Genomic DNA, 22,597 nt, shown 5'->3' on the forward strand with positions numbered 1-22,597 from the left:
ATGAGAACATGCCATCAATCCCCTACTGAGAAAGTGCTGTGATAGTCTGGGGACAAGTGCTTATGAACAACTCAAACTCCTTTTCTAGGCTACCGTAGTGCTAATGGCACTTAATACTGCCTTAATACTGCCGTTCTCTTTGCAGCCAACATACAAGGGAATGACAAGTCACCAAAACCACGGAGTTTTCCCTTGCAGAGCAGAAGACTGCAATTGCTAAAGACGTGGCAGGACACTGCACTACTCATCAAACCAACAAGCGCTGGGGCCACAGCATTTGATCCTGGTTTCATCTTTCTGCATGCATATATGAACATCTAGGTAATCAAACTTTAAAAAATATCTCATGCAAAACAGCATATGCTCTGTGCTTTTGTATAAATAACTATGTAGCCGAAGAACTGGAGAAGCATATCATTTATCATCTGTAAATATTCTACGCGTTCATAATCAAACTGTGTTTCAAGGTACCTAGCAGAAGAAAGTAACAAAGATGGATGCCCAAATGTCCTCATAGCCAGCATCAATTTGTACCGATGCCATTGCTTACAGGTAGAGAATCAGGCACTCCTGCTCACACCCGTGGTCTCCGGACACAAAATCTGGTCAAACTAAATGTAGAGCTAAAAGGGCATGAAACTGAGGTGAAGCCAGTGCATACATTGCATGTGCAACTCATGGGAAAACCCAGATACCATCACTTCAATCAAGTCAGCCTTATAAATGATAGTTCTGAAACAACAGGAATTACAAACAGGCAAGAACCTACCATATAATCTTATCCATTCCCCTGCTAAGACATAATTACTGAAGGAAAAAATGTTATTTCCATAGCCTCAAGCAGAGCACTTGTGTATGTTTGCTTCAGCATTTCAAATATTTCCTCTGTTGAAAGCAAACAGCCAATGGGATTTGCTTTATAAACCTGCATTTCACAAAATAAGCCTCTCTAAATACTTGAGGTATAAAGTGATTAACTAAATGGCGACTAGCTTCTGTTTCAGAACACGATAGTATGCAAGGAAATGACTGCTGTAACTGTATTTTAAGGTCTCCAGAGCACCCAGGAATCCACCCAAGGGTCACCCTGCAAAGCTCCCTATTCCACATTTGCCAGCAGCTGCAGTTGATCAATTCTTGATTAAAAACTCCATTTTCTTCTTTCAGTGCAAGGCATAGTGCCTAGAAGAAATTACGTTTTGGAGATTATTAAAGCAGCAGGACAACAGATATCTGCAGCTGAGATAGAGTTGAAGAAAGATGGGGAGAAAGGGTCCCCGCAGCCTAGAAAACTGAAGATAACAGAAGAACCCAATAAGCCCATTTTGTCCATGTGCTTTTCTCTCTACTGAGTCTTCATTCTAGTTATTTGATGCTTCTCCAGTAAAATCATCCTTAGAGAAAAACATCTCCAGGCCAGCAGCAGTCTCCCCAAGCTCAGCAACTGCCCTTTCTTTCATTTAATAAGCAGGACACCAGCTGGCAAAGCAACTGTGCCAAGCTGTCGTGTGGCTTTATGGTAGAAGCGGAAATAGCTTCCCACTTTTTTCACACCTCAAACATCTCACAAATGTCTCTGCAATGTTTACACTTTTGCTTTACTGGTTGCCTCCCTCTAAAAAAGCTAATTATCACAACTGCAAATATGTTCATATAATGAAATGGTATTCATGTTTGTAACGACATTTCCTCTATAAAGACATCAGCACACGTGCAGCTGTGCAAGCAAGGTTTCTTTACATCACCACGTGGGACTTTTACAGACAAGAAACAAGCTAACTGTGCACAAGTGATCATCCTCTGTACTCAACACTGGTGAGGCTGCACCTCCAGTACTGTGTTCAGTGTTGGGATCCTCAATACAAGAAAGACAACGAGGCCCTGGAAAGCATCCAGAGAAGGACAACAAAGCTGTGAAAGGTCTGGAGCACAAGTCTGATGGGGAGCAGCTGAGGGGACTGAGACAGTTGAGTCCGGTGAAAGGGAAGCTCAGGGGAAGACCTCACCGCTCTCTACTACTTGCTGACGGGAGGCCGCGGTGAGGTGGGGGTTGGCCCCTTCTCCCAGGTAACAGCACTAAGATGAGAGAATGGCCTTAAACTGCACCAGGGGAGGTTCAGGTTGGGTATTAGAAAAATCTTCTCATAAAGAGTGGTAAGGTTTGGAACAGGCTGCCCAAGGAGACGGTGGAGTCACTATCCCGGGAGATGTTCAAGAAAAGGGTAGATGTGGCACTAAGGGACAAGATCTAGAGGAGTCACAGGCATGGGATGACTAGTTGATCTTAGTGGTCTTTTGAACCTTAATGATCCTATGAAATAAATAGAAGCACTATTGTAGTGTGTCACAGACTAAGAAATGGACCTGCTTTTGCTGCTGGGGGAGTTGTTTGACTGTTTTTTGTTGGAGATAGTTCTACTTACCACGGAGTTTTACGCGGAATTTGGTGTATGCTATGTCCTCACACGTTCTCTGGGACATAGATCAAAACAAGTTGGACCTGCACCACCCTTCAACCCAGCTTTGTTGTGCCAACAACTCTTAGCCAGCAGTCAGATGAAGCACTTGCACTGCCCCAGACCAACATTCAGAGGATCCCCAAGGGCCACATGAAGCCCTCCCTTACACTTCTCAGCACGTACTCCAGCCCCCTTTCTCACCCAGCTGAAACCAGGGCCAAGCACAGCACTTTCTGGCACATCTCAAGAATAAGCCTGGTTTGGCACCTTCATAAAGCTGCGCTCCAAATCATTGGCTTCAGCTGGAGGCACTTTTCAGTGCCTGAAAGTTTGGAGTAAAGCCTTTAAGCCAACTAGCACAGACATCTTTATCTCTAAAAGCCAGGCAGGATGAAATATTCTCACTTGCTCCACAACATTCAGTTTTACATACTCTAGCCTTCATCAATGGAAAAAGTATACAGGACATCACCTCAGTTTCAAGTAAAGTATTCAATCCTTGCAGGAGAAGTCGGGACCGACCCTGCTGCTCTGATGAGCCCTGAAGCACCTGTCTCCCACAGCCCTCACCTGCACTTCCTTCTCACAGATGCACCCTTCCACAACCCCCACCTCAGCATCTTGCCCCAAAACACAGCTCTGAATAAGGAAGGAGGCCGTAATCCCCACCCCAACCAAACCCCAGGCCAGGCTGCAGGCTCGGGACGTGTATGGTTGCTACAAATTGTAGACTGACACTCTGACAGCCCTTATGGCCAAGCTCCAAGCTCCTGCAGCATCACACAACCACCCCCGGCCACGCAGCCTGCCTTTTCACATCGACTCTACTCCTTAATACCTGCCCACAGACCCTTTGTGCAGAGATGCCAACATTTCAGCATTCAGCTCTCCAAACACTCAGACCCAGCAAATGGCTTACCACAAAGGGCATGGCAGAAATGAAGAATAAACACAGCTTTGTAGCATCTATTTTGCAATCATTTAGCTGAGCTTGCTGCTCAAATCTGCCAGACCCACAGAGGCTGAGGATTATCAATAGATTTAAATTGCCTAATCTGAATTTTTGGACAGCTGAGTCCTTAAATCTGTGTTCTTGGATGGCCTTCAGGTTTGTCTGAAAAAGGTTTCTTGTGATTGCCAACAATACTAACCGTGTCCAAAGCCCAAAGAGTAGAAGCCAGCACTATCATCACAGCATTCATTATCTTGCCTTTGCTAGGCTTCAAGAGCCTTCCAGTTACTCTGTAGGTAAACTTCAGCTTAAGTTAAATGCAGAAAAAACAGCAGAGGGCAAGTACGGTCAGCTTTCAAAAACAGCTCAAAGAAATGCCATATTTATATCATTTAAATTATACAATCATAAAATCATAAAGGTTGGAAAAGACCATTAAGATCAGCTAGTCCAACCATCGCCCATCCCCACTGTGCCACAATTCCCCTCAGAACCACAATTGCTTATAACAAAAAAAGACTGCAGTCGTTATCATTAGGTGAAGTGTAGGATGCTTGGTTTTGGTGTGTTTTTAGTCTCTAGTGATCCTAATGGGTAACTATAATAAGGCCAAAATGAGAAATAAAGAATAAATCAGTAAGGAGGCATCTTGCTACTTACTGCAGCAGCATTAATCTTCATGGGCAAGTATTTAGCATAAGAATAATTCTTCCTACTCCTGCTATGATTTTTGATGCACCCCGTCCTCACCCCAAATCTGTTTCTTTCTAGTTGTGATTGTGAATTAGGACAAAGAGGGAGAAAATACGTCTCAGTCTGTGAGTCTCTTAGGTCCCTTTATGCTCCTTTATGGAGTTAAAGGTCAAAAAACAGACAGTAATGACAAGCCTAGCTGCTTGCTGAGTAAAATCATGTCTAAAGCAAGCCTTTTTATCTTCAGCATATCAAACAACTTAAAAGATTAAAACCTACAGACTTTTTTCAGTTTGTGGTTATAAGCCATTTATAACCAGATGCATAAAGTCACTGCCACCAGCTACACTTCAGCTAGCCATCCGAACGTTTAGCAGTCATGTTTACAAATGCACCACACAGAAAGAAACTTGAAATTCCTCCACACTTCTTATGAAATAAATCTCAAGCTATTATTGATTTTCCCTCAAGGTGCTGGTTTGTCCAGCATTGAAATCTCATTCATTTATTGGTGGGTTCAACATAGTTAATTTTAACGTTATATTTCTTCTGTGGTTACTTGAATCTTCAACGATCGCTCGGTGTTTCTAAGTGCCTTCTGAACGTGTTTAATAATTTTTGTGAGACTTGAGCATTTGTTATAAGGCTCAGTGTACAAGTATTTGCCTGATATTCTCTGTCTATGATGACATTAGTACACGTGCAATCATTCAAGTGACCGCAAGAGCAGCTACGCTTTGTTTGCTCATCACTGACTTATTTTACTCAACCTAAGGATTATGACATAGCATCACCTTAGCTGCAACAAGAGCCGCATAAAAAATGAATTTTCTTTTACTTTGAAAGAGTATCTTCGCTTTTGATTCAGTTGAGAATAAGTCAGCAGTTTCTGATTATAAAATTAACCTGTTTGGAAACACAGGAATGTCCAAATTGGTAATACTAGAAATACAGCTGATGCAGGATTTTCTGATGGTTTGTTTTCCCATCACTTATTCTTTGAATTACAGCACTGCCACACAGTCGCAATACTGATAGTTGCACTCTGTGACTGTAATAACTCCAGAAACCTAAAATAATGAGTTTTTCCTTCAAGCATCTCAACGATAAAATATGGCATAATGTTTCTGACATACTGTCTGAATCCCATTTTCCACGTTCAGAAAGAATTCCACTTATTTAGGTGATGCTGGACCAAACTGCTTGAGTAGCGCTCCTACCAGTCCTTAGTTCATGAGCAGAACGTTCCCATCTTATATATTTCAGAACTGTCTTTCCCATCTCCTCCAGTAGAACCCATTCTCATCATCTAAAGAATGAACAAAAACTTTCCTATATTATTTTGACACTTTTTGTCTGAATTGCCAAGGCTACCTTTTAAGGTAAAAGAGAAAAGCCTTGTTTTTCTCATTTTTCTTCTGGAAAATGACTTACTTACGACCTCCCGAGAAGCTGAAGAACAAAAAAAGGAAGTGGCATAGGAGGAACAAGATTAATTTAGCCTGTTTCTGCAGCACCGTCCCTCCAACACCATAACTCAGTTGGCTTGTCCACTAGTGCAAGCTTCTAGCATCCACCTCCCCCTCCATGCCTATCCTCAAATCAAACCGAACAGAAAGCTAATGAAAGCAGGGGTCCTGCCCCAAGCTACCCGCAGTACCACTGCATTCTCCAGCTTGTTAAGAGTACACCAAGGACCAGCACCAGAGATCTTGCACCAAGACCTGCACTCAGCCACATGACCGCTTGCAATGTGTTTTCAGAAATATTCTCTCATGTTTAACACAAACAATACAAACCTCGCCGAGTAAACCCTTGGAGCAATTATCACCTTTGTTTTTCCTCTCCATAGAGTTATTTTGATTTGCACACACTTTGATGTTAGGCTTCTGAAATTAAGCTTACACCACCCACCCATACACAATTACTCTTCTCTAAATTGTTCCCATCTTCTACACCGTTTAAAGATGCTCGCTGGATTTTCAAGAGAGATGTAGGGAAACGGGCAAGGGCTCAAAGTTTTCTGCTGATCTTTCTCCTCAATAGAGTTCCCAGTTTAAATAGTTCTTCCCAACCAAGGCTTATAAATCTCTCAAAATAAACGGGCAGAGTAAGATTTATGAAGACTCCTTAACCCAATTAATAATTCCTCGTCGATTGTTTTTGTTTCAGAATATCAGCAGACCAAAAATACTATCATAAACAAACAGCAGTGAGCCACAGGTCACGAGCTAGGAATCGGTACAGAATATTTATGTAGGAGAACCAAGATGAAATGGAATATTATTCTTTGTTTGATTTTGACAGAGAGAAAAAATAAAACACAATAACAAAATGTACAGGTTTTGGTTTGCTTTTTTTTTTTTTTTTTTTTTTTAAAAGGAGCAAAATTTGTTCAAAGGCATCTACAAAACACCTCAGGGCAGAACTGCCAGGCTTCTCTCACGCTCAGAACGTATGTCACAACAAACAAAATCCTTTTATTTTGTTACCATAAATATTTATTTACCTATTGTGTGAAAACACAAGTTTGGCTTTCATGAATTTCTGGTTTGGTTGCCAGACATGCAAAGACATCTCTCTATTTTGAAGCGTTTTTTGGTTAAGTACGACACGCTTGATTCAAATTCCGTGTATTCCCATAATACATTCATAAACTATTTGGTTTAATAACAGCTCTCGTGTTAAACATTTACTATTATAAAGGTCTTACCTCAAAAATTTCAAAGCCGTAGATGTCCAGCACTCCCATCACCTTCTTTCTCACTTTTGTTTGTGCCTTTAAAAAACACAAAGCAATAAATATGTTACTCTTCTGTACATTTCATACAGAGGAGTCAGGAAAACTAATGTGTAAGTCTATATAAGCAGGTTGTGTAAACTAAAATGTTAAACGTTGCTTCTCAAAATACACTTAAGTCATGGATTTTTTTTGTTTTGCTTTGTTTTCAGTATTCTGCATCAAAACATCAGGTAGTGTACTGGGAGTTCAAGTGTTAACGCTCCAATTCCAGGCACCTATTGCTATACATCACTGAAGTCATGGGATCTGGCCCTTCCTGGTGGGGCGGTCTCTTAGTGCCTGGCAGTGGGTGCTGGAGGTGCTTTCCTGGCCGTTCCAAGCTCTTCAGGTTTGACTCGGTCTCGGGAACTCTCTCTCTCTCCTATCTTATTTGATTTATTAGTCTCGATTTCAATCAGATTGTATTATATTGCGTTATCTTGTTATCATAGTTAGTAAAATAAGTTTTCCTCCATAGATTGTTGCCGCTGTTGTCTTCTCCCTTCCTTCCTCCTTCCCATTTTGTGGGGTGGGGGGGAGGGCAGGGGCCTACTGCCCCCCTGTCACGGGCATAAATTGATGTAGTTAACTCCATGACAGGTTTTTGGGGGAGAATGCGGGTGAGTTTCTTCGTAAGCTTACAACAGAGCAGACAGCAATGTCTGGAGCTGTGATACAAGCATTCCCCTGTACTTTAAGACCATACACCAGGTAAAATGAAATGGGCGAACAGTTTTCTCATCTGCTTTAATTCAATTCCATTCTGTTGATTTTCTTACGGTCATAGAACAGCAATACCTTAATGCTCTCGTTGATTCTGGTAACAAGCCAGGAAAAGAGGCGACTGTATAAATTCTTAGCCAGAGCATCGCGAGCATAATATGCCTAAAGAAAAAAAGAAAAAAAAACATCATAAATGCAGGGCTTGACACAAGCTTTGAACAGAGTGCGTGTGACTTGGGCAGTGGTGCCTCTGCCTGAGCAGGCTCCTGAGCCAGTGCGGGCTGCCAGGAGTTTTCAACAGCATCCTTCCACCCTACTGGCACAGGCAAAAGTTGCATCCCCCACTCTGATCCTAAGCGAAGGATTCAAGCAACTGCAGTCTGTGAAACTGCATTCCTGCTGGCCTGAGCTGATGAGACACAGGTGGCAATCAGACTGGCTTTGCAGTACTCAGAAAGATAAATTCACACTGGCAGCAGAAGTTTTTCAGCTGCCTGGGGCACACAATCCATAAGATGCTCTAAATAAAAACAGTCTGCTTCACCACAATACTTTCAATACGTGCTTTGTGCAGAACTGCTTCAGTTTTTCATCCTCCACAACATTTTCCATTTTTCCGACGTAATTAACACAGAGAAACAATACATCCAGCCGCCTGAACTGCTGAATCAGAATGCATTTACACTAGTGATTATACAGTACAGCCTATTAGTTGGGACTTTCACTTGGGCAGCCATGGATTTAGGTAGCATAAATGGCCATTTAAAACAATTATTTCTGTTAAAATCGGGACCTCTTTATACCTGGGCCACATTCAGCGTCGTTGAAACCTTTTCTTGCTTGGCTTCAACCGTCCGGAAGCTGAAAGCTCTCTCCAACACTGACTGGTCTATACCTGTCAGCTCACAGATTTCCTTCAGCTCTAAGGTGAAAAAGCAGGGTGTAAGTATAACGAATCCTCTCATAGTGCTGTTTTTATTCCCCCAAACGATTAGCTTTAAAATAGGTCAGCGTTTTCCCAAAACAGGTTTTCTTCAACTGAAATCTTTCCCATCCACACTCCCTCCTCCTCCCCCACCAAGCACAGTTCTTAAAAAAATGCACAGCACGAGGAAGCAGGATCCAGTGAGTTATGAGCTTTGAAAGCACTTTCTATTTGGATATTTCTGCAAAGAAACTTTTCTGCCATTTGTCACAGACTACTCTTCTTGATGAAAAGCTTTGAAATGAAAATAGCTCAACCTCCAAAATGTATCAACTGCAAAAACACGACATCAGATCACCAAAGGAAGCTATAAAAGAAACACCCTACTGCAAAAACAAAACAGAACAAAGCAAAAAGCCTTCGCTGCAGAATAACCAAGCGCTCACAGAAACGCAAAGTGCCATTCCACATTTCAGAAGAAATCATCAATGAAGTGGAAAAAAAGTAATTTTTAGAATTTCAAACATGCAGTGATACAAATTGCACAAAATTCGAGTCATGTTTGCCTGCAGGTGAGTTTTTGAAGCAATCAGTGATAGGACGAGAGATAACAGCCTTAAGTTGGGCCGTGGGAGGTTCACTTTGGATATTAGGAAGAAATTCTTCTCAGAAGGAATGGTGAGGCACTGTCATGGGCTGCCCAGGGAGATGGTAGTGTCACTGACCCTGGGGGTGTACACGAAACATGGAGATGTGGCACTAAGGGACATGGTAAGTGTACACAGTGGTGACGGGCTGATGGCTGGACTAAATATCTTAGTGGTCTTTTCCAACCTTAATGATTCAACGATTCTACGATACTGTACACCTACAGAAGTCACAAAACCCATAATGAACTTCAGACAAATCAATGCTTTTCTTCCCGTCGCTAATCTCATCTTACCATTTTTATCTTTGATTTTACTTTCATCTAAGCCGTTGACACGAGATTCAGGCTTAAACTCAATGTTTCCCAATTTCAGAACCGCTGCCACCACTTCAAAAACAGACTGTGTTTCATGATCCATGAAACCAACAATCTGCATGGCGTTCTGGAAAGGAAACAGATAACATTATGAGATAAAAGCAACTACTGTTCAAACAGATCATACTTGCAGAAGCATTAGCAGAAATTTGAAATTAGATTTATAGTTAAGTACATTCATAATATAAAGGATTACAGAGGGTTTGGTAATTGAGCTGGCATATTTAGTTTAGCTCACTTCTAGGATCCATATCAGACTGCTGAGAAGAGCTCATGGATTTGTAAAAGCACTATTTGTTTAGCCACTTAAGTTTATAATCCAACCAAACTATCCATAATCAAATAAAGAGATATTGCTGTCTTCTCAAGTGCATATCGTTGCTCAAAAGGACAGTAACTTTTAGAAACTACATTTCTACGACAACCCTCAAATGACTCTAAGATGACCCTGTCAGCACCGCCCAGAGCAAACGGCCAAACTGCAGGCGTAACAACTCTGCACTTCTGTTGAGTGCTTTGGGGTTTACACCCAGCCCCTGTTATTCCTTACCCGAACTGTTCTGAAGTTTGCAGCATCATCCACTCCATTTACTCTGGCAGAGTCCAGGCCCAGGTAGTTGTATCTGCTGAAGTCTCGCTCCAGCTTGAGTTTACCTAATATATCAAATAAAAATACCATTGTAACAGCATGCTTGTTAGCAGCTCTTTTGTCCCCCAGAGTCAGTATTGTCAAGAATGATTTTTATTTAAAACATTCAGTTTTCTTTAGGGATCTTTCAAATTCAAGAGGTTTGGTTAAGAACAGGCTGCCTTCTTTGTCTAGAAGACATTGCAAATGTCTTCCATTCTGACTCAGGTGTCTGGAAAACATCAAACTATACATTTGCTACAGGTATTGCTATTCCTATTGCTAATAACACGACAACAATAATTTGAAAAATACTGCATTTCCCAGAAAACAAGACACGCGTGGAATGGTCCATTAAGGAACTGTATCTGAAAAAGGCACAAGTGTCACACTTACAGAGGAAGTCTTCCGATGCACCAGACAGGATCTGATAGAAAATATGGAAGTTCCTTTCACCTCTTGGCTGCTTAACAACACGAGACTTCTCCAGCAGATCTAGGCAAACAAACAAAACCTCACAGGTCAGGGAAAGGTTTAGCAAAACATTTTCATATGAACATATTGGCCCACTTCACTTCTTTCAGTGATCACCAGTGAATAAGAAAAAATGCGTAAAGCCCAATGCACTTGTAAATGCTGCAGTCTGCGAACTACTGAGAAAACTCAGCTCGTGGGGGTGATGTGCACAACGGCCAGCAGCCAGCGAAACACCACTGCCTGAGAGCAGCATCTTGGGCACCAAAGGAAGTGGCTTTGGAGCTGCACTGAAGGAGCTGCACAGCTGAGTGAAAGTTAATCTGCAGCACTGTTGCATGCACTGTGTGACCATAAACTCTGGACCTTTTTGAACAAACGTTTGTGTTTCCATAACGCAATGATCCTAGTTTCTTTCCACGCCCAATGACAAAGCACAGGTACACCCAAGCAAGAAGCTGTCCCATGCCACCAGCAGTTCCATCTTGACGTTACGATGGGGTGGGGTACCGGTGTGCCCTTGCGCTTTTCCAGGTTAAGGACTAGTTAAAATTTTAACTCACAGACAACCAACACCTGGCATGACGCTCCATTGGAAAGGCAAAGATCAGTCACAGAAGTCTCATCAGCAGCTGGAGTACCACCTTTCCATCCCTGAAGTTGGAGCTCTCCTCGCTGAGCCATGGCTGGAACTCAGAGCCATCCCGTGCCTAACCCAACTCTCTCATTTTTAATTCACAGCCCACAGGAGAAGCACGTTCCCCTCCAAGTGGTGATGCTGTGAACGAGGAAGGAACGGTGAATGTAAGGCAGCACTGAGTCACGCTGGCTGTACAACTTCTCGAGTTAAGTGTTGGAACAGATGGCAGCCAACTTTAATCTCAAAGAAATAAACAACTTCAGCTCCCGCAGTGGCTGCACACACTTCAGGAAACGGCTGTGTTTTCAAAGGATATTGAAGTGATGCAGTTTGCTAAGCGGTTTGGCTTAGCTGTGTTGAAAAACATTCTATATATAAATGGACTCAAACGCCATCATAAAAGCTTAGCTACACATCCTGGCAAAATATTAAATGTAAGCCTCCTTCTGGTTTACATACATGCCTTCCACAGATATGAAAAAAGTTTTCTTAAGCAGATGTTGAACTTAACACGTTATGCTATACGGATAGCTGTCTTGGATTTTCCCCAGTGGATTACTTTATTTATACGATATATTTTTAGAAGCAAGGAGGTTACTAATTAACAGCCAGCTTCCCTAATTTCCAATACTCCATCGGCTGCCTGCCTTCATAATTGAGGAAAAAAGCTCCAGAAACAGATGCTGACAAAGTTGTGTATTTACCTCAACAAAGCAGCAGCTATCGATTCTTTTTAAAGATGCATTCATTGTCTGTGCTGGTTAAAAACAGCTTTTCAAAAGCAGGCATTACATATACTGTATTTCACATACACCACTGCACCACTGTTATCTGCTTGTTAATCATTAAATCACTGGAGGGCTTACGTGGATTAGAAACGATCACATCGTGCTAAAAAGCCAGATATGTTTCAGCAGGGAATCCCAGGTGAAATATGAAAATGTAAAGCTTACAGATATTCTGGGTAAGATATTTTAAGATCCCCGCTTTAGAAAAGGTCCCAGCAAGTGAAACATGTTGACTGTACCACAAAAAGCTATTTCAGACAAAACAATTAGTGTACACATCAAGAGGCACAAGAGAAACCGAGCATGCCCTATCTGCATTACACACTGCTGGAAGGTGGCACTAAGGGACATGGTGGTTGGTAGGTTGGGTTGATGGTTGCACTCCATGAACCTGACAGTCTTTGCCAGCCTAGATGATTCTAGGAATGTACACACACAAATATCATCTTAGGAACAAGACAGACACATGTGGATGAAGCTGTGTGATACAGCTAGATAAGCTACTGCTTATCTACTACAACAAGGAGTGTGTGTGGGTGGGGGGGGGGGGAAGGGAAGAGCTATTATTCTCTTTTTTATGCTCCCATTCCTATTAACATGACAGTTTTAATAAAAGGAAAACTAAGTTGAGTGCTGAGGGGTTCTGTGTTTTATTTCCAGAATATTACTCCTAGGTGAAAGCAAAATAATTACACAGCCCTCCAACTGCCTTTCCCCACAAGCACTGTGGGAAAAGTCTGTGAGCACACAAGCATTCAGAAGAGCACTGTCTGCAGCAGTGGTACCCATACACACCATGCAGCACGGGAAGGTACACATACTATTTACTTCACTAAGACAATGCAGATACCATTTACCTTGCTGGAAATGCTGGGGCCTTCACAGAAAAGGAAGACTCAGAGAATTCAGACTTGCTAGATACTGCAGCTTACTTCATCCTCATGACTCAATTATTATGTTTTTGTAGTGTCAAACAAGCGCAATACTACTGAACTCTTACCTACACTCCTATCTAGTCTACAGGGGAAAAAAAAAAATTCCCAGCTGAAGTCATACACTTAATGACTACATAAATCACGTTCATCTCAAATTTTCCACTCCTGGTTTCTTTTATTTTACAACTGTACATCATGTGAATGCCTTACAAATCAGTGCACGCAGAAGCTGTGAGCGACTACGTAATGTACTTTTAATGAGTCCTTATGTATTTTACACCGTCCAAACATAACATCATCTTCAGTTTGGGGACACACTGAGCCTATCTTAATAGACCCTACAAAACTGTTCCATTACAGTCCCTTCCACTTCACTATCCACATTCTGACTTTACTGAAAAGATTTACCCCTCCATTTACGGCACATAAACATTTCAGATCTACCAGCTGCCACTAAAGCCAGGGGATGTTTCTGTTCACTGCAAACTGGACACCATATACAGGCAGCAAGCATTGTCATGGTAATTTTGCCCTCTAGCTCCAGCTCATGAAAGGTTCACTTGTAGGTGAATCCTTGTCATTACAGAGCAGGAGTTCACTGAGGGCACAGGAATCGCTTAAAGGAAGGTCAAGATAGCATCTGTCATGAAGATGTGACTGGCAGACTGACTGGTCTCTGTTAATCCTTAGCAACCTGATAAAATTAGTGGTGTGTTTTCAGTAGCCTTCTTGCTATCAAAATAATCCAGATATTCAACACGTCTGCCTTCCAGTATGGAATGCAGCTCAGTGACATACGTCGTGACCCAAAAAGCCCATCAACTTCATAAGTGTTTGGAAATCAAGCTCATCAGATTCAACTAATAAAGTTTAATCAAAATATTATGATATCTTCACGTGATGTTAACATTGAACCAACAAATGGTCAGAAAGTGAAGAGTATTTATTAACAAACTAATCACCCTTTCCCTTTTAAGGATAGGAAACTTCAGCACGGCTTTACGAATTAAGATGGCAAATCCTAAATTTGACTACAACCAGAGTAAATTGTAAGTGGTATAGAAGAATTTAAGCCCCCAATAAATCACGAATGACAATATCTCACAACAGAAACATTTCTTGTCCAAATCAGTACAACGCTGCACGCATTAGAAGTGTGGAAAAATACAAGGTAGGGAAACGCATTTGTCTTAACACTGTACATAACTGAAACCAAGTTTTAAATGAGCTGGCTGGATGATGAAACTCTGTGAACTTCAAGGTGGTATACATTAACACCCAGCCACGGGAACACAGTATTTAACTGTGACATCCAGTGTTAGTATAGGGTACTTGGTGGTCCAGTCAGTAGCAATCTTTTCACAATAGGGTCTACACGTAAAGGCTTTATTTTTTAAATTCAGTATTCCTCTTCTCGCTATCAGATACTCCATAAAGTTGAGAAGAGAGAGAGAGAATACCTAAAATAGCTATCTTTTAGGAAGATCAAAAAATAGGTCTGCCCTTGATTACATATGTCATCACATCAGATAATTAGACGCAATGCCGTAATTACAATCTGCTATGATTTGGAAGGAAGATTAACAATGCAGTAACTATTTGGATCGCCTCTTAATATGACACAATATTTTAATTAGATGACTCAGCACGGTGTTTTCAAAGACAAACCGCTGAATGTCCAGTCTGCAAAGCAGAGTTCATTTTTATTTATCTCTATTTATCTATTTTGAATGTGAAGTTAAAAAGCAAACACAAAACCACAGCTAGTCTGCTGATTTTTTTTTTTTTTTGGTACAGATTAAATTACCGATGACTACACTTTGTCCACATTTAATTACTGAAGAATGCACTGAGTACATTTGGCATCTAATTTCATTGATTGACAATCAATCTGTCCACGTTAACAGATAGCCATAAATGCTCCAAGAGTGACTGCTCTGAGCTTCAGGTTTACAGCATTACAGAATTGTGTGTGTGAAATTCTTCACAATGCTTTTAAAAGTTTATGTTGTATCTGAGAGTTATGTTACATCTGAGTTATGTTATATCTGAGCAGACTAATTGTTTCACAACCAGGAAAATGCCACTGGGGTCAGAAGGCTTTAGAAAGAGAGATGAATGTGGCTGAGCAGGGAGAGAGGCCGAGGCCAGGTCACTGACACCTAGTACAGTCACTCACTGCCTTTTTTTGAAAAATAAGGAAAACAAACAAGTATAGCTTTATGGAGTACAAAAAACCAACTTCTTAAAAAAATACCAACCAACAAAACTTCACTTACGCTCTAGAAAGAAAAGCAAGTCAAGGCATCTTGAATTGGCACTCAGTTAATGGTTTCTTTCTTCCCGACAGAGAGATGGCTAAAGGGTCTGTCAGAGCAGCAGCCTTACTTCCAGTAATAAAACGTTGGTTTAGTGTGGAAATAGTAGTAGCAGTTGAATGATTGGACCAGGTGATCTTAGAAGTCTTTTCCAACCTTGTGATTCTGTAATTCTGAAACCCAGGGCTACCTTTCCCTTCATAAACTCAACAGGCTTTTATGCTCTCTCACACTGAGCCTTTATCTATATGGTGAGGTATGCTAAAACTAGCATTAGAAGCATCAGAATGCTTTGATTTCAAGAAAGCACTCTCATTCCATTATGATCTTCAGCATTCTTTGTGTGACTTCTAGATTACAAACAAAGTATCTCCAACATTACCTACCATCAACATATAACTTATCAAATCAAGTCACACAGCCAAGCCCAGGGATCCAAGTACGAAATATGCCTCAGAGACACTTAATCCATTCAGAGGCAATATACGGACCCATGCACTCTGCTTATTACCCTCTAAAATTTATTATTCACATTTCTTTCGAGTCTCTCTTCACTTACTCTCATATACTCGTCACCAAAACAACAAAATTAAAAAGCTTAATTTATCACATAATGAGATTCAGTCAGACAAATGCTGCTATTTTTTTCAATAATTTAACTGTCTTCCCTTTTGAACAAAACATTTTCAGCTGTTAATATGCTGAAATCAAGAGCAATACTCACAGTTGCTTATGACTCCTCCGAGTGGATCACCCTTGAAATCGAACTCAATATCCATGTATTTTCCCTGCAAAAGCAACGTAGTTTAAGACTATAACTTCTGTTAAAGAAAAACAGATATTTTGGAGACATTTTTAAAAGTTCCTCAGTCATTCTACAGGCTAAAAGAGCAAAATGCAACCTCCTTTGCACAACACCAAATTGTGGAAGCCCGAAAATGATTCAAAGCCTCTAATTTTCTTATTTGCTATTTGCACAGACAGAGATTCTCAAGCCAACTGCTTTAATAGGTAGGGCTTGTGCAACCCAGTCATTTTTTTGTTTCCTCAACAAAAAGTAAGCTGCACAAACATTCAGCAGAACCCAACCCCCACCCAACAGTGCTTGTGGTTGTGTAGGCGTTACCACACTCATTGAAGGAAGAATGGACGTCCAAGCAGACTTATTTGCTCCGTGCCAAACCTCCTGAGCACTCAGAATAGCGCTCAGGAGCAGCAGCAGCCATTACCACTGTTACTGCCTGCGTCTGTCCAGCTCTGTGTGCCTGCCCTGTGCAAGTGATGGGTTTTTCCCATTGAACTCTTTGCTTTGTAACTCAGGAGACCAGAGGCAACAATTAGCAGGCTGTCACCACAAAAGCCACTTCATTTGCAGCCATACCGACGCAGTACGTTGCCTTGACTTCTGCATGACTTTTTCCGCTTCGCGCTGCTCTTTGCATCGTTTCAGTTTGTACAAGGAGCACCTATCACAGTAACAGCTACGTCCCGCAACGACAGAATGGGCTGAGCCACGCTGCAAGCACAGCTCACCCCAGCAAGGAAGTTGAGAAAGATAAAGAGCGCCGGTAGGAATTCAATCCAGCTCCCCAAGCCACGCACAGAAATGATCTCACTGGTGAGATCAGAGGATAAAAACAAATCTTGAAAGGAGAAGCCTTGTGTTTATCCTGCCTTACTGTGTTTAGGAAAAGGTATCTTGTTTTAATTACAGAACATGAAAATCAAGCACATCACATTGACTGCCTCTAAGATATTTTTAAATTTGCTGTCTATTTCGTCAAGTTGGGCTTATTACGTTCCTACTGAAACTCCGTTCTTCTCCTGCTGGCTGCTGAAACAGACGCGACAGGACAATACTTGTACTTTCTTGTTTGAAGTTAATTCTGAGCTGATTCAAATTTTCGAGATAAAGGCTTAAATCAGGTAATTAAATCTTAATTACCCAAGGACTGGGCCAGCTGGCTGTTTCTGGAAGTATTTTTAGCTTTGTGTTTATAAGCGAGGACTTGAAAGGCAAAATCCTTCTCGGTTGCACTTTGTCCTGGAAAGACTCCCGCTTGCAAACGCCGCCTCTTCTCTCTGACGGCTCTCCTTCTCCAGCCTGCAAGACCTCATCTCTGACAGCTGCACGCTTTCTACCCTTTTTATCCAAAAAATTCTCCTGCAGTGCCTCAAATTTCAGCCCTGACCTTGTCTCTGCGGCCACGTACAGGGCCCACAGTGCGCACCCCTTGCTCCGTTCACAAGCAGGGCAGTGACCGCAATTATGTTTTCACTCACCGATGGACTATCAAATCCTAGATTTCAATTTTATTTCGCTTCTTTCCCTTAGATTCTCAATAGATGTCTACGCCCACATCAGAAACCAACAAGATTTCTGACAAATAGGTGATACATCTTTCAAAAATGTGGCTGAACGCGGTAGTAACAGTAGGAAGACAATTGGGCAGGAGGACGTGCTACAACGTACAGAATGGCATACTGATTGTTCCTGATCACTAGCACTCTCCAGGCACCAGGTCCTTGGACAACTACAGTAATGTTCTCTCTCCAAATGATTCATTCACTCCTTACAGATGACTTGATGGCTGATACAAGGTAAAATAAAAACTGCTGAGAACACAGCATGCTCTCCCCTATAAGGAATTCAAATTAGCCTTGCAGAAAATACTTACAAATCTAGAGGAGTTGTCATTCCTCACAGTTTTGGCATTTCCAAAAGCTGGCAAGAGAGAAGAACAAATAAGACCACATCTATCAATTAAAAAAAAAAAACAACAAACAACTGAAAACATATCCTTAAAATGCTATAACGTCTAGGACGACTTACACATTTAAAAGAATCCTAGACTTATGAGAAATAATACAACACTCACTGCATTGATAACACTCACTCAAGACAGACTAAGCGTGACATTTTCTCAAAGAAAACCTATGCAAGTCCAAAGCAATTGTGTTGATGAAAGAAAATGAAAGAAAGCAGTTGTGTGATGAAAGAAAATGAAAGAAAAGCAAGCATACAAGATCAAATTATTTCAAGACAAAATTGCACCTGGATTGAGGTGAATCTTGAGTTTGAATCCTCAAATTTAAAATCTGATGACGGAAATAATTTTTTACATAGGAAACGCTACTTTCTCTTCACTTCAGAGAAAGAAGCCTATGTTTTCTCCCAGTACAGAAAATGATAGAAGATGGAGTCTGATTTGTAAGAGTTTAAAAACACCCTCTTCAGTTTGACCTAAGCTAGCTTTTTGAATAAAGCTTGGTTTTAACCTCTTCAGTTCAAGCTTCCCGGCAGAGCAATCTCTCTGAGAAGTGGCTTCCTAGGGCTATATTCAGATGGGCAGCCACCAGCTCAGAACACACACAGGACTGGAGGACATTCAATCTCACACATTCTCAAAGTTCGGTGAGTCAACCAGGAGCGCGTCTCCTGCTTTATTAATTACAGCACTCCTACTCCAAGAGGAGCCTTTATTTACTCCCAGTATTTATTTATATAGTGTACATATCTTCAAAGATCAAACCAAGTCAATGTTATTTGGATAGAAATAAATACATTCTTTTAGGCTTCAGCAAACTTGCATGAGTAGACTTATTCTTGATCAAAGAACTGAAGCCAAAAGGAAAAGTTTCTTGCTCCTGAAGGCTAAGGATAAGTGAAAGAATTGTTTTTAAAATCGTTATGCCTGCAATAAATCATCTTTTCAACAACCAAATCTCTGAGCTGCATTTTCTTAAACACAGTGCTGAACAGTAGAGTCATTTATAACCACACGGAATCAAACACAAGCGTTCCTTTATTAAGCATGAGACACGTTCCTCAGTTTTCCCTTAAGTTCATTGTTTCTGAAAGTTAATTTACAGTAGTGACTGTAGTTTTTTCTAAAAAAAAAAAAATAAAATTGAAAATTCCCGCAAGATAAATTATGAACATTTAACATTTATGTCATTTTCTTGCACTGCAGCTAGACTGAAACTGATCTACGAAACCAAAGAAAAACAAATCTAACCACAAATGCTTAATTCCTGTCTAAAATGTATATAAGCAGCCAGGCTCGCTCAGCAGCCTCCTGGTACAAAGAGCTATATAAGCATTTACCACCGCACCAAGCAAAACAAAGAACACCTTTAAATGCTATAGCACTTTTCTGTGAGCTTACATTATTCTTCCTGCATTAAAACAAAGATTTGCGAGCTAACATGAAATCCAATAAATTTGGCAGTCTCTGGGGAGCAACTTCGCTTTGGCAAGAAAAGCCATCACACTACTTATACTATTTCTGTCTACATCTGAAGCCTGCCTTCCAGGGATAAGAGCAGTATGGCTTTTCTCTGTGAACCCCAAACCACAGAACATTGCAGCCTCCATTCAGAATTAAGGGGAACAGACACAGTCAGCAAGAAAGGCTTACCCTGCATTTTTACAAGTCTTTAAATACTAACATTTTATCTTTTGCTTCTAAGTCTTTGCTTGCAACTTGTATTTTGTGTATAGTTCACGATCACATTTTGCACATCCCAGTGCATCACTGCTCTCAGCATGCTTTTACTTACCCTTACCTTTTTTGATTATTTTTTTCTGTTCCTAACTCATGTAATGAATACTTGCTCCCTATAGAAAACAAATCCTTACATTTATGTATAGATAGCTAAGCAAGAAATAAAATGTTGACACTCAACAGTCTGGCAAACACTGTGTGTTCTATGGCCATAGCACAACTTCTTTGTACAGCAGTTTTGAGAATTTGTCTCAGCATCACAATAGCTCAGAGAACTGTGGCAAAACCCACAGCAGGACTCAACACAATAGACTTGAATAAGCCCACAATAACCAACGCACTTCTGAAGGCAATTATTAGACAACAGGATAAAACTGCGTGCTTTGAGGATCACATATCCTATCACCAGGAAAAATGGAGATCCTGTTTCTGGCAGCCAACCACTTCAAATTGACTAATTAAAAAACAAAAACCCAGACAATCACAAAGTCCTTCATAGGAGAGCAGGAAAGGCAGCTGTCAGGAAGACTAGCTAACAGAGACACCAGACACCATACACAGGGAACAATAAGTTCTAGAGAATAACGGGCATCCTTGTGGATTAGGTTAGTTTTTCCTAACATCCATTTCTTGACTACTTTTTTTTTTTTTTCCCGAAAGAAAAATAATGCTTTGCAGACAATGTTTGTTTACTAGGACCTATGACAATATAAGTTGGAAGGAAATGAATCAGAGGGACTGAACCAAAGTTAAATCTCTTGATACAGTCAAGCATCATCAAGCCAGGGTTAGGAAAGGGTATGCCCTAAGAGAGCTGCCTGAGGAGTATGGGAAATATGACCTAACTTCCTAAGCCCTTACTTCCTGAGGAAAAAATTCCATTTTTAATAAGATCTATCTGTAACCAAACAACTACGTGTGACTGTCTTCAAAGAAAGCACCTCCCACAGTTTCGGAAACCAAGTACGTACAAAACAACAGTGGGCAGTGCTTTCAAAGCCAACTCATCAGGGGAGCTGATATATATAGAGGTAGTACATGCACATGAGAAACATACCTTCAAGAACAGGATTTGACTGCAGAAGTTGTTCTTTCACTTGGTTAACCTCTGCCCCCTTGCCACACACAGCAGCTACGTATGACATGACGAGCTTGCTTGCCTCTGTACGGGAAGAGCAAAACAAAAGCGCATTAAGTATTGGCAATTGGTCATATGGTCATTTGGAGACTTGATCTCTACCCTATTCTCACCATACCAGACAAGAATAAAAGCCATATATTACTTCACTTAGCTTCTCTCTTGGTGTACAGCCTGGGAATGAGAAAGGAGCTCACCATGCCACAAGAGCCACGCCATGACATCAGGACCCCCACTGACTTAAATACCTACAGCCCATCCAGGCTAAAAAAGCCACTGCTGGATACAGCATATTGCAGCTACTTCTCCGTTTAGCCTTAGTGAGAGGCAGCCACTTCAGAAAGAAAACCATTTCTAGCTAACATGATGGAATGCTTAGTCTGAATCTGAAGGTTTTAGCCTGAAAAACTAGGCCCAAGCACATTCAAGATGCAAAATTCAGGTAAGTTTAGCTCACCAGATACACAACAGCACAGACGTAAGCACACAACAGGCAAAGCTACACATATGTAATTACAACTATGAAGTAAGCTTCAAGTAAATAATTAACTGCAATTGAACATCACAAAACATTATGCAGTGAGTTTCAAAGTATAAAGTTTAGAGAAAGTAAAGACTTCATTTTAACAATGCAACTAATCAGAAGGTATAAACTTTTAAGAAAGTCTGGAACAGTTTATGGAATGGGTTTGTAAGGATGCCGTTCACCCAAACAGACATGAAGATTTCTGAAGGAAAAATCCATCCAACCCTTATATTTTTGTTGGTTTGGACAAAGAGCAGCTGAGAAAGGACTCTGTTTATAAACAGAATCTGTGAAGTTCAGTATGATGTAAGATAGTGAAATTTGAGGCAACATCAGCTGACATACAATGTAATGACTAACAGCTGGAATCCCTATCAACTCAACCCAATTGCCATAAAAAAAAACCACTACTTGCTATTCAGAGATCTGTTACAAATTTTAGGGTTTCATTTCAGGAAAGAACTGACAAACAAGTTATCCCTTGGATTTGATTCTTCCCTATTTAATCAAGCTTGTTTGCCGGTATTAAATTTCTTTTTTACACTGGAAAGAAAACAGACCGAGCCTGTGACACAGGAAACAAACAAGCAGAAACCAGTGGTGTCCATGTAGACTCCAATCTCCCTTAACCACACAACTCCTCAAGCCCAGCTGTCTTATCTAAAAATCCCTTTACTTCAGAGCTTGGAGTTACCAAACAGTTCGATATAAAATACTTGCTAAAGCAGTCAAAACCTCTAAGGAGAGCTTCTCAGTCAAAGAGAGGAAAAAAAAGCACTGAAGCAGCATATATGCTATCATAAAATTATAAACAATAAGAACACATACACTGGCCTTAAAATAGGCTTCGAACATCACTGAAAGACAGAATAAATGCCATCTCCTTTACGAGGAACTCTGTTTCACTGAATGAAGACGTGAGGAAGTGAATCCTCAACTTAGCATCTAACAGCACTTAAACATGCTACTCATCTTGGTAGAGCTTCATGTTTTCCAGCACAGTGTTACTGTTACTATCAATTACCGATATAAACACACAGTGAAACTAGTCTAAAACCTGAACAAATTAAAGAAAACAAGTGGC

The 22,597-nt window shown here is 40.9% G+C and overlaps 1 protein-coding gene across 8 annotated transcripts in view; it reads right to left on the minus strand.

Moving 5' to 3' along the window:
- MYO1B (myosin IB) overlaps positions 1-22,597 on the minus strand; it is a 123,002-nt gene that overhangs the window by 30,333 nt on the left and 70,072 nt on the right. For 7 of the 8 annotated variants that reach the window (XM_085227863.1, XM_085227859.1, XM_085227858.1 and 4 more), the window contains 9 exons: positions 20,907-21,011; positions 18,020-18,066; positions 16,066-16,129; positions 10,583-10,681; positions 10,109-10,212; positions 9,478-9,625; positions 8,413-8,531; positions 7,685-7,771; positions 6,818-6,883 (listed from right to left, as the gene is read on the minus strand). In XM_085227863.1, coding sequence (XP_085083989.1) covers positions 6,818-6,883; positions 7,685-7,771; positions 8,413-8,531; positions 9,478-9,625; positions 10,109-10,212; positions 10,583-10,681; positions 16,066-16,129; positions 18,020-18,066; positions 20,907-21,011 — 839 coding nt within the window. Of the gene's footprint in view, positions 1-6,817; positions 6,884-7,684; positions 7,772-8,412; positions 8,532-9,477; positions 9,626-10,108; positions 10,213-10,582; positions 10,682-16,065; positions 16,130-16,467; positions 16,602-18,019; positions 18,067-20,906; positions 21,012-22,597 lie in introns of those variants that run through there. The other variant, XM_085227865.1, reaches the window with a different exon arrangement.

Source organism: Meleagris gallopavo, chromosome 7, assembly GCF_905368555.1.
Source record: "Meleagris gallopavo chromosome 7, MGAL_WU_HG_1.1, whole genome shotgun sequence".
NCBI classification, from domain to species: Eukaryota; Metazoa; Chordata; class Aves; order Galliformes; family Phasianidae; genus Meleagris; species Meleagris gallopavo.